This window comes from Mandrillus leucophaeus, unplaced genomic scaffold (genome assembly GCF_000951045.1).
Source record: "Mandrillus leucophaeus isolate KB7577 unplaced genomic scaffold, Mleu.le_1.0 Scaffold146, whole genome shotgun sequence".
Taxonomy (NCBI): Eukaryota; Metazoa; Chordata; class Mammalia; order Primates; family Cercopithecidae; genus Mandrillus; species Mandrillus leucophaeus.
In genome coordinates, this window is record NW_012101432.1 from 3,697,840 (window position 1) to 3,710,657 (window position 12,818).

Consider the following 12,818-nt stretch of genomic DNA (forward strand, 5'->3'; position numbering starts at 1 on the left):
AAAAAAAAAATTAGCTGGGCATGGTGGCACGTGCTTGTAATCCAAGCTACTTGCGGGGGCTGAGGCAAGAGAATTGCTTGAACCCAGGAAGCGGAGTTCGCAGTGAGCTAAGATTGCACCACTACACTCCAGCCTGGGCAACAGAGCGAGACTCCATCTCAAAAAACAAACAAACAAACAAAAAACTCACCAAAACCAAAACATTTCCTAAGACTTTTTACACCCCAGTGGTACCAAATGTTTTTTCGGTGTCTTCCACATTTCACTTCTTCCATTAACATGGCAGCCTGCATTAGAATTAAACAAATAATAAACCCTGAAATTGCAGTTGGGACGGTCTCCTATGCTTATTGTGGCCAGAAGTCTCATCTCAGCCCTTATTTTGATGATCCATGATATGTAACAAATAAAGAAGGCCTGCACTCCTGCTATCCCAAGCCAGCACCAGAATTCCCTTAGCACCTATATTCCGTATATCAGACAAAATGTATGCCATCTCTGTGCTTGCTTACAGGGTACTATAATTAGCTCCTAGAAAACAAGCAGAGGTCCTGTGAAGGAGTAATCTAGAAAAGCCCAGCAATTCTATATTTTGCCTTGAGAAGATAAAATCATATCCAGAGAATCCAGATATGAAGAATGGCAGAGGAAGATGAAAAATGTTCTGTCATTTGGAGTAATCTCCAATTTTGTTTAAATATTAGGCTTCCTTATAGAGCATCTGGCTCAGAGCTGTCCAATAGAACTTTCTGTGGTGATGGAAATGTTCTTTATCTGTGCTGTCCAATATGGAGACCACTAGCCATGTGTGGTTATTAAGTACTTGAAATGTGACAAGTGCAACTAAAAAACTTCATTTTTCATTTTTTTCTTTTCTTTTTTTAGTTTTTGTAGAGATAGGGGTCTAACTATGTTGCCCAGGCTGTTCTTGAACTCCTGGCTTCACGCTATCCTCCTGTGTCAGCCTCCCAAAGTACTGGAATTACAGGCATGAGCCACTTCCCTGGCCCATTTTATTTAATTTTAATCGATTAAAATTTTAGTTCTAGAGATAAATCCTAACGAAAATTTTAATTGATTAGAATTAATTTTTAATAGCACATACAGCTGGGGGCTGCTATATTAGACAGTGTGGTTACTGGCCCTTGCCCTCCTAACTTTTTATACCTTCTGACAATATTTACAAGTTGGGACTATTATAACATTGTTCAAAAATTGAAGGCACTAATTTCATTAATCCTACATATACATTTCCACTGTGAAATTAGCTTTGCCATGGGTTAGAAATTCAAGTCTCCTTGTATCAAGGCAAGCTTTTATTGTGAGATTAACTTCAATGGAACATTCATTATGTTTAAGCTTTGATGTTTAAAATTTGTATAAATCATGTGCTTTAGTGGTGATGCTTGTGCAACAGTGTGCAACTTCATGCCTGGTCTGGACACTTAGAAATGACTAAAATGATGAGTTCTATGTTAAATATGTTTTACTACAGCAAAAAAACTATATGCTTTGGTTTTTAAGATTTGGCTTGATTGTGATTTTCTTTGGTTAAAATTCCCTCTGCTACAGGCTTTGCTGAGGATCTGGTGCGGCATGTTCCTAGCTGTAGCGTGTTTCTCTTTGGCGAAGCTGACCTGCCTGAGAAGCGTAGTCTTGTCCAGAGAAGGAAGCAGCTGGGTTGGTTCACGAGGAGAGATTTCAGTGCTCTTTAGCCTGACCTGGGAGCTGCCCCTGCCCGAAGATGTGGTTTAACAGGTTCTGAGCATGGTTTTTGCTTTGCTCTGTATTTTTTTTTTTTTTAAACTTGAGGTCCCCTTTCTGAGTCACACCCTCTTAATGCAGGAAGAGTTATAGGAGTGGCTACTTCTTAAATGGGTGAGGCTCTCCTTTCTGCTGTTACTCTCACCCGGGCCCTGTTAAGCTAACCTGTGAGCCTAGAAGCACCCGTCAGGTATTTGATGAGGGCCCCCAGAAGGGATATTCAAGATATATCATTAGCCCTGCAATGTGATCACTGATGAAAAGAATGCTCATAGCTCCTGGCACTGGGGCAGGGTCCTGGAGGCCCCTATCTGTGAATGGTGTGGGGTGTGCCCTGGGGTGTGATGGAGACACCTGGGGAGGGAGGACTTAGGGAGAGATCACTTCTAGCTGGTAGAAAGGTCTTTCAATACTTAAATATCAGTGTAGCCAAGTTGGTACTTACAGCTGGAAATCAGTTCTAGAGGAACCCTGGAAAACATCTTTTCTAAATAACGGACTTCTAGAATACAGAGACTAAAGACTGGGAAAAGAAACTATTCCTTCCCCTGGCTCTCATCAACTTTTGCCTCTCTCTGCCACTCCTGCCCTCTCTCCCTGCCCCACCCCTAAGGGATGTATCAGGAAAAGGTGGAACTCCTCCTTGTTGCCTGCATTTCCAGCATCCTAGTGTCACTTATTTGAGTCTCAGTTGTTTCATTCTCAAACATCTGTTGGGGGCCACAAATTAAACCATGTAAGGTCACATTTTGATGGTCAATCAATAACTTAAGCAGTTACCAAAATACTAGATATCCAAGGAGTGAAAGGTGGGTGAGCATAAGAAACACATTTCTCATGGCACAGCTCTGCCAAAGCCCTGCAGAATCATTTACACATAGGTCTTTGGTTACTAGCCCCTGGCACAGAATTCTGATCTTAAACAAATAATATCTATAATCAAGTAGAGCAATGCAATTTAAAAAAAAACAGCACAGGTTTTGGGGCTATGCTGAAATCCCAGCCTTGCTATTTGCTGGCTGCGTGACCGTGGTTCCTTGGTCTCGTTATGCTTTGGTTCCCATATCTATAAAATGGACGTAATAATGTCTCCCTCTCATTACTGTGAGGTTGAAATGATGTCTGTAAAGTGCCTGACACAGTACTAAAGGGCCATTTTTTTCTTCCCTATGAAGAGGAGATTTAATAAAAGTGATATTATAAATGTATTTCATTCAACATTTTGTTATAGAAAAAAGGAAGAGACTGATTGCTCTCTGCCAATTTGAACCTCACATATTTTCCCATGATTTGTCTCACAAATGGAGAAGTGTAAAGTTTTATGACTAAATTTTCAGAAATCTATTTCCTGGTTTCTAATTTGAGCCTCCCTAAAGACTGAAGAGATTATACCACAGATGCAGTCGCTTCAGTGCCAGGTGGACTGGTATTGCAGTCAGGTGGACAGGAATTAGGCATAGGTATACTGCTATCAGAGCATTAGGTTAAGCAAACACTTGAATAACTTAATTCTCATTTTTGCAATGCTGTTAGAATAAATGGGTTGATATATGGGAAAAACTTTAACCTGATATAAAAGGCATAAGACCAAATGCCAATATTATCGCTAATTATGTTTAGTTTCCTAAGAACAAACTCGATATGTAGTTGTTTAAACTAAAGGGAGGATTGCCTCCCAGTCTGATCTATCACCTGCCTATGGTTGGATAATCTGTGCCTCTGCCTCATCATGATCTATTTTATATTGTTTGATTTGAAATGGTCAACACATTGGGATTTCTGATTTTTTCTTTTTCTTTCTTTCTTTCTTTCTTTTTTTTTTTTTTTTTGAGACAGGGTCTCATGGCATTTGCCTAGGCTGGAGTGCAGTGGTGCAATCTCGGCTCACTACAGCCACAACCTCCTGGGCTCAGGCAATTCCCCCACCTCATCCTTCCAAGTATATTTTGTAGAGACAGGGATTCACCATATTGCCCAGGCTGGTCTCAAAACTCCTGGACTCAGGCAATCTACCCGCCTCGGCCTCCCAAAGTCCTGGGATTATAGGCGCGAGCCACTGTGCCTGGGCCATGATTTTATTCTGTTTTTACTCACATGGAGATCTGTAATTTACATAAAAATTTTCATAAAAATCTGCAAATCCCAAGTTAAAACATTAAGATGCCAAAATTGGCACAACGAATGTTTAAAGATGATATTTTAAAGGTAATATTTAATACTGGGGAAGATGTAGTTAGAGACATTTACAGTGTTAATGATAGTATAAATTGGTATAAACTTTTTAGAAGTGAGCTTGTGATACGTAGGAAGAGCTCTAAAAATGTATATAACTGCCTTTCAGGAATTCTAGATCTAGAGATAAATCCTAAGGAAATAGTAAAAGGGACATGTACAAGGATGTTTATCAAAGCATTATTTATAATAGCAAATACTGAAAATAATGGAAATGTTTGCTATTTGGGAATGTTTATATAAACTGTGGCATACTCAAGCATGATGTTTTAGAAGAACCTTCAGAGACATAGAAAATGCAGTCTAATGTAGAGAGAATTTGCAGTTAAGTTAGTTAATAAAACAGATATTAAGTACCTACTGTGTGCTAAGCAGTATCACCAGTGGGCAAAATAGAACTTATGTTTCCTCAAAGAACTTACATTGTAGTTGGGGAGGGGCAAAGAGACAGATCATAAATAAAAACCTTAATAAACAAATGAATTATGTAGTACATTAGAAAATAACAGGTGCTACAGCCAAAATAAATATTGAACAGGACAAGGGCATTTAGAGTTCTAGAATGGGGCCGTATTGTGATTATAGGTGGAATAATCCAAATTAGGCCTCTTTGTAAAGGCAATATTAGAGCAAAGACTTGAAGGAGTGAGACCACTAGCCACGTGGAGATGTGGAGGAGAGTTTTAGGCAGAGGGAATAGCCAGTGCAAGGGATACCAGGTAGTATAGGCAGCGTGATCTCAATATTGTAAAATATATATGTACATACTTTGTTTGTATTATATATAAGAAAAACATTTTTAAATTCTTAAAGCTTCCAACATATTTTCATAATATCTCTAAATCAATCCTGTGATTATTTCCGTCATCTTCCCTGCAGAGTAATTAGTAAGATTTATTAGTGGTAAATTTTATAAAAGCTAAGTTTCAGTGCCTGTATTTGGATTATATTTGATGGCATATTCATGATAAGAAGGGAAAAGGAGCACAGCTCTTCCCGTATATGCCTTTTTCCACTGGTACCCATGACCAAGGGTAGAAACTTTAGCTTGTGGAAGAAACAAGAAAATTACGATTTGCCAAGTTTGGGCAGTCTGTTTGTGCATCATTTAGTAGGCTCAATGCAGATGCTAATAGCAGAAAAGTAAAGTATTTCAAGGAGGATCAGTGAATAAGGGATGTGAATAAACAATTAGTTTCTAATATTCCTCACACTAGATAGTAGAGTTTAAGACTTTCTACTAAAATATTAGGTTACCTTAATTGCACATATTCTTCCTTAAACAATAATCCAGAAAGAAGTAAATTGCTTTCTTTCTTTTTTTTTTTTTTGAGATGGAATCTCACTCTGTCACCCAGGCTAGAGCGCAGTGGTGCAATCTCAACTCACTGCAAGTTCTACCTCCCAGCTTCAAGAGATTCCTCTGCCTCAGCCTCCCAAGTAGCTGGGGCTACAGGCGCGCACCACCATGCATGGCTAATTTTTTGTATTTTAGTAGAGACGGGGGTTTCACCATGTTGGCCAGGAGGGCCTCGAACTCCTGACCTCGTGATCCGCCCGCCTCGGCCTCCCAAAGTGCTGAGATTACAGACATGAGCCACCGTGCCTGGCTGTAAATCGCTTTCATTTTTTGAAGTAATATCTACTGAAGTATAATTTATAACACCTCTTTCTTTAGGGTAGAAATGTTATTCATCTAATTTTTCAATGAATTTGGTTCCCAACAATAGCGATTTTGCACTTGCTTAAATTTAATTGGCTTTATATATTTTTCTAACATTTTTTTTGGTTATGTCAGTGTTTCCCAACATATTTTTCCCTCCCACCAAAACAGAAAAACCTCAACACATTGTTGCTATGTTTATGTTTTTTCCTACAAAAATTAAATAGAAATGATTGGCGCTATCAACTGTACAGTATAGTCAACAATCCAGGACAAATTAATTTACACAGTACTGCAGAGGAAGCAGAATCTATAAGGAAACAGGTTTCTGTTTTGAAGTTCCCAAAGAATATTATAAACAGAAGAGAAAAAGAAGTGAGCTCAGAAATGATTAACACCCATAGTCAGTGCCAAACACACAAAATCTTTTAAGCCAAATTCCTTTTAAAAGTTTGTAGTTGGCCAGCTTGTGGGGAACATAAATAAGGGCAAAGCAGTAATAGTTGATACTTTTAGATCTATAAATAAATACTTCATACATATATATTTAAAACCCTAAACATTTATGGGGTAATTTAAACACTGCTGTCTGATATGTTGTATGAATGGCCTGCATGTATGCATCATTGTTTAAAAATGCGGGGAAAATTCTTTGAACTGTAGTTTCATATGATGCCCTAGGAGTCAGAGATGGAGGTAATTGGTACATCTTGGAATCAGGGGCTTCTGTTTAGTTATTTAAATGGGTTACTGAGCACTTTCCTGCTTACTTCTTTCTACTATAAATAAGAAATGCATCATCAGGCACTTTTCTTGACATTGAATACTCCAATTTACTCCACACCAAGACTTTATCTGGTATTTGAAAAATAATTTCCAGTTTTAGAATGAGTCTCATTTTAAGGAGCCTATTTTTAAAAATCATTTGCTGATGCTGGCTAGGAAGCCTAGTTGGGATGATGAAAAATGGAAGTCTCAATGTGTCACTAAGCATGTAACCTACAATTGGAACATGAAGGACTTAGACTTTGCCTGAACTCAGGGAGGGCACTGTTCTATTTTTGAAAAACCTGAGAGTAGCAAGTCACTTGAGTTTCCCTCTTATCTGGACTGGCTTCATTATGGGAGGTTAATTTATACTTATGTTTGTAATGTCTTCTGAATTATTTCTACTCTGAAAGATTCAAAGGCAATAGAATGAGGTTCACAGTGCCTCACTGAGCAAGGAAACGTCATAGCCATTTTACAGGAAGACAGCTGAGCAGAGGCAGTGTCCCGTTGAGGTGGAACTTGAATTTGGACCCACGAGAGTACTTCCTAGCCCTGTGGCACACAGTTCTCACTTAGCTTTCTTTTCTGTGAATTCAGCCACATGCACACAAGTCCCGCATTCTTCCCGCCATGGGAGCATTGGACTTAGCAATTATGTTTGAGTTTTATGGCTTTAGTCATCAAATGTCCTGTTTCAGCTGTGGTTTCTCTTTAGTGCATGGTCTAAAAAATTTAAAATACCAATATATAATGATAACTAATTGTTTCTGGTATAATAACTGTTTATATTTTTGAACCTGAGTTCTGAGTCTGGTGACCTTGCTCTGTTTGTTACTCTGAAGCAAAGTCCACATTTAGGCTAGGGTTTTACCTTATTTTAACCTTCTTCCTGTTTTTATACTCAGGAACCTGCATGGTTCCTGGCACTCACCAGGTTTTCAGTAACAAAGTTTTTTTTTGTTTTTGAGACAGAGTCTCGCTCTGTCACCAGGCTGGAGTGCAGTGGCGTGATCTCGGCTCACTGCAGCCTCCACCTCCTGGGTTCAAGTGATTCTCCTGCCTCAGCCTCCTGAGTAGCTGGGACTACAGGCGCATGCCACCATGCTCAGCTAATTTTTGTATTTTTAGTAGAGACGGGGTTTCACGATATTGGCCAGGCTGGTCTCGATCTCCTTACCTTGTGATCCGCCCACCTCGACCTCCCAAAGTGCTGGGATTATAGGCATGAGCCACCGCACCCAGCCCAGTAACAAAGTGTTTAATGAGGGAGTTGAATTGGTTGAAAAGAATCTGTTTATTAAAACTGTAATGCAGTCCACAAATTTGAAGTTTTCTCTTTAGATGTAAAAGTACTAAATATCCTAAAACACCATCCCAGCTCTCTCTTCATGCATGCTTTAATACTGGCCACCAAAGAGAAGTATAATTTAATGAATGGAACTTCTGAAGACACCCCTAAACAACTTTGGACCTCCTAAAGTGAAACTCTTTTCTGTACAGTTAAAATATGTAGAATCCTTTCACCTTTAATTGATTGAAAATGATGGTGCCTGGAACTATTTTTGAGAATAATTTTGATCTAAAGGGAAAAAAATACATGTGTTTCTTCTGAGTGCTGCTTTTCCATTTTCCTAATGGGCTCTTCACTATTGTTTTGTCTGAATGCAGTTTTTTATTTGTGTTATTCCAGACATGGTCCTACCACAAGCATCTTTAAACCAGACATTAATAGCATAGTTCACAGTCATTACTGCCAGTGCTCAAACACAAATATTGCATTTGTGTTTGTGAAAGCTACACATCAGATGTTAATTAAGTGCATTTGGTTTTTTTCTGCTTAAACAATCTGGCATAAAGAGTTTACATCCATATCAGTTCACCATAAGGTCTCAACAATATCTAAATCACCAGCCGTACAGTATATGATAAATACAGTGTTTCTACACAAGAAAATAACGGAATTGTCAGGAAAACATCAGGCCTGTTATATTTCTCTGTGAAATAATAGCAACTGAATCTCAGTTTCTTTTTCTTTTTGATAAAAAAGTATTTAACTAGGAGTAAACACCAATATTTAGAATGATAAATTTTTCATTAAAGCACACATGGAAAGCGAAATCATACCAAAGATTTTTTTCCTTGTTTTTAGCTTGCTTCAGGGCGTTGTGACAGTTGTGTTGGAAGAAAATTGGAATTTCAGCCTTGCAGTGAGGGGATTCGTGCTGCCACCAGAGCAGCCGAGTGCCAATCTGCGGGAGGTGGGAGTGGAGCGAAACCGCAAACTGAGAAACAAACTTTCACATCAGGTTTCTAATTTTAGAGCAAAAAGTGGAATTACTTTAATTATATGACATTTAACTAGAAATACGATTTGCTGGGATTAATTATCTCTCTCATTTAAAATACCTTCTTAGTAGGTTTAAATTAACATAAAAAATCAAATTCAGCATTTAAATAAGGTCAATGGGACTGCTGGATTTAAACACAGAATCTGATTCAGTATAATTGGATCACCGTATTGGTTTTGACTTGGAAGGATTAAATGGAGGAAATTGGAAAAGCGTGAATTTGGGCAGAAAGAGAAATTTTCTCTTCTTTCTTTCTTCTTTCACCCTCTAAGAGAGAGAAGTTTCCCCACCTTGGGGAGGAAACTATTACCCTGATTAAGTCAGAAACATCTCAGATTCGTTAACTGTCTCTGTTTTTTTACTACTTGAATAAGAAATAGTAATAAAACAAAAATATTGTGTAACTAAAGCTTACTAGAAGAATTTAAAATATATATGACAAGGGCCCGTTTGAAAAATGATTATCCTGTGTTAAGTGGTTACCTCTTATTTTATTTAAAAGCGTATGAAAGTTATTTCTGATGTTTTATTTTGCTAGAAAAAAATGAACTTTATGCTTTTGAAGGAATTTTAAAAATAAGAGTTTCATTTTAGTCAAGTAAGTCGGTGTTGGGACACTGAACAGCATACATTTCTTTATTGAACTCTTGTCCTTAGGGCTTACATCTAAACTTACTTTATCTTTAATAATTTATCTTAGGCAATGAGTTCATTTATAGCAAGAATGATCAACTTTGGAAATTCTACTAACAAGGGGAAGTTATTAGACATGTGATGGTAGAGGATGTCTTGGAATTTGCTGGGTGAGGGATTCAGGAAAAGTCCCAGGGCCACAGGGATGGAATGACCCATGTCATGGGGAGAGCCCCAGGTCCATAAGCAGGAACTTCCTTTGAAAGTGACTTGCTCCCCAAGGCTGATGAATTGCATGTGAATATCTGAATGTGACTGGGCATCTTAAAGGTATGGGTATGGGACAGCAAAGTGTAATGGTGAAGCACTACAGGCCTGGTAAGGATTTTGAATGGTTGTGCTGATGTAACCCTCAGTGTTATATACTCTTCAGCAAAACCTGAGTGTGATCCAACTATTTGTTGGAACGATGGTAAAGTTATTACCATTCCTTGAGTCAAAATAGGATATGTACACTAGATTTGAGGACATAAGACTATTTGTAACATTACTTGTTGGGGAGTAGATGAGAGAAAAATGTTTGGATGTTTTCTGTTAATAGTGGCAACATTAACATTGACAAAAATTCCAGTTATACTCTGTGCAATGTTAAAACTGATATAGTTCTTAAAGATATTTAGGGTAAGTGATTGGGACATGAGATGATGAGAGAGATGTATTGACTGTTAGGAAATTTAATTTTTATGAAATCAGCATTATGGGGAAATACTGTAATCTGATTCATTCCTGCAGAATTCCCAGGAGGAAGAGGCCCAGCCTCGGGAGTTGAAATGTTTCATTATGTACATGTGTGGGAAAAAGATGAAATGTGGTTTCCGTGTGCTGATTTTCTGTAAAACATCTATTAGTATGAGAGTAGCCAGGCTAGGCAACAGAGCCCCCAAACCATCAAGTCTAGGGAAAAGTGAACCGAGAAGGCACTTCTCTGATGGATACTGACATCAGGAGCAATAAGTTTGAAAGTAGCAAGAAAAAGGAATGACAGTAAAATAATGTTGAAATAGTAGCTAAGAAATGATCACATGTTGAAGATGAGGTCAGCCCTTTATCCCTCATCAATCCCTGCTTAACTTTGCTTTTAGAAATGTAAGGTTCCCCAAAAATGAGGAAACTGCAAATGTAAGCTTTTTATACCAATGCTAATTTAACCAAGTTGTCCATCTTATAGTGTAAACTATAATTAGAGCCACACTATTTATGTAACGTGAGCCGCACCATCCCTGAGACAGGGAAAAGCGGGACATTTGCCCCTGAACTCTAGCGTAACAGGGCTGTAGAGTGGCAATGGCCATCTCAGTCTCTTGTGAAGCTGGGGATAAAAGAAAGAGGTGCCTCCAACAGGTTGTACAAAGAGAAAGGCACGAGGTTTATAAGTCTGTGTGAGGGGATTCTTGTGTTTTGTTTGGCTCCAAACCCTGCCAAACTCACATCATCACAAAACACATGAGTCCCTTTGCTCTTCCCAGTTTCAAGGCTGTTTGTTAGTTTTTAGTGACTTCTTTCCCTAGTTAAGACTGGTTTTGAGATTCACTTTAATCTGATATTAACCTAAGTCAATAATGACAAATGTTTGTTTCAGGGAGAGGGAGTGGTGGGTACAGAGGTGTGATTTACTCCTGTCTCTGAGACTCTTAGGCCTGTCATTGAATTCCAAACCCCATGGAGATGGCCTTGGAAATGAATGAAGTTCCAAGGCCTGTTGCTGCTGATGGACTTAGCTCTTAACCATGCTTTTCTTTCTCTGTTGGTATTTTGGAAAGTTTGAGCTCTTTTAGGAAAAAAAAAATCCTTCAGATACTTTTATAGTAGATAAAGTTACCTGATTATATCCTAAATACTTTCGTTATGGAAAAAAAATATTATCTTCAGAAAATTCTGGAGTTGACAATGAGAAATATTTGTACTGTTTTTAAATAAAACCAATTAAAGGAAACGCCTCTGATTAAAACTGGCTGACGAATAGAATCTTCAAAACGAGGCTTTTGTTCTGCCTGATTAACATGCTTTTCTAATGATTTAGGTGTTGGTGCCAGCCCGTATGTGATGAACTGCAGCATTACCATAGATTCTCAAGACATGTCTGCAGGAAGAGAGATCGCTAGTGCCATTCGGGGCTCAAATGCAAATGGATTGAAGGGTGTCCAAGCGATGGCTTTTCCCCACGAGGGAAAAATTGAAATAGCCTGCAACGTGGAGAGTTTTGATGACCAAGAAGCTGCAGAAATCTCAGAAGACTTCCAATACGTGTCTTACAGTGTCCTTGGTGATCAGTTTTCTTACGTGTCTCCTCATTACATAGAAGCTCAAGTTAAAAAGTTGGCAAGTGATTGGGGAATTGGTACTAAAGGGAGAGCATTAGTTGGATTTACACCCCAAGAGTGCAAGAACTGTGCTGAATATGCTACAAAGGAAAATATTGGGGAATTCTGGAAGATTCGGGGAGGTGTTTTCATGTGATCCAATCTAAGGCCTCACTGAAATTTTAAGGAAAATTATTAGTCGTTACAAAATTTTCTTTTGGGCAGTGAAGATGTGGAGAAACTACAAAGAGCTTAGTTGCAGCCATGTATTGGAAAATTGAAAGCATTCTTTGTTCAACAACAACAAGTGTTCATAGATTATTCTTAATTACCTTGTATTTCTAGTCATTGTTACAATTTCGAGAGAATCTACTTTGTATCATGTGCTACTAATTTGTGAGCATTAGAAGCTCTTCTCAATCAACTGAGTAAAATGGCCGTGGTTTCTGAACCATCTTTCATTATTATAAGAAAACAAGATAAAATGGACTTGATTGGATTTTCCTGAATGAACTCTCAAGTTCCATATTCAACTCTCATGTTTTGAGTAATTACTACTTTATTTATTTATTTTTTTGAGACAGGGTCTCACTCTGTCACCTAGGCTCATGGATCATTGCAGCCTCTCCCTCCTGGGCTTAGGCAGCCCTCCCACCTCAACTTCCCAAGTAGAGGGGACTACAGGCACCAGCCACCACACCAAGCTCATTTTTGTATTTTTTGTAGAGACAGAATCTGATTGTGTTGCTCAAGCTAATCTCAAACTCCTGGCTAATTATTCTTTTAATATGTACATTTTAAAAAATCAAGACTGGGTACAGTGGTTCATACCTGTAATCCCAACACTTTGGGAGGCCAAGGCGGGTGAATCACTTGAGCCTAGCAGTTTGAGACCAAACTCAAACTGGGCAACGTGACAAAACCACATCTTTACAAAAACTACAAAAATTAGCCAGGCATGGCAGTGCACACCTGTAGTAGCTACTTGGAAAGCTAAGGTGGGAGGATGACCTGAGCACAGGAGGTCGAGGCAAGATCATGCAGTGA

General features: G+C 38.5%; 1 protein-coding gene across 2 annotated transcripts in view; it reads left to right on the top strand.

The window, feature by feature from the left end:
* LOC105535442 (formiminotransferase N-terminal subdomain-containing protein) overlaps nucleotides 1–12,818 on the top strand; it is a 100,705-nt gene that overhangs the window by 37,465 nt on the left and 50,422 nt on the right. The window contains exon 4 of one of the 2 annotated variants that reach the window (XM_011974551.1): nucleotides 1,573–2,306. The exons of the other annotated variant lie outside the window; for it this stretch is intronic. Coding sequence (XP_011829941.1) covers nucleotides 1,573–1,715 — 143 coding nt within the window. The 3' untranslated portion in view covers nucleotides 1,716–2,306. Of the gene's footprint in view, nucleotides 1–1,572; nucleotides 2,307–12,818 lie in introns of those variants that run through there. 2 annotated transcript variants of the gene reach the window in all.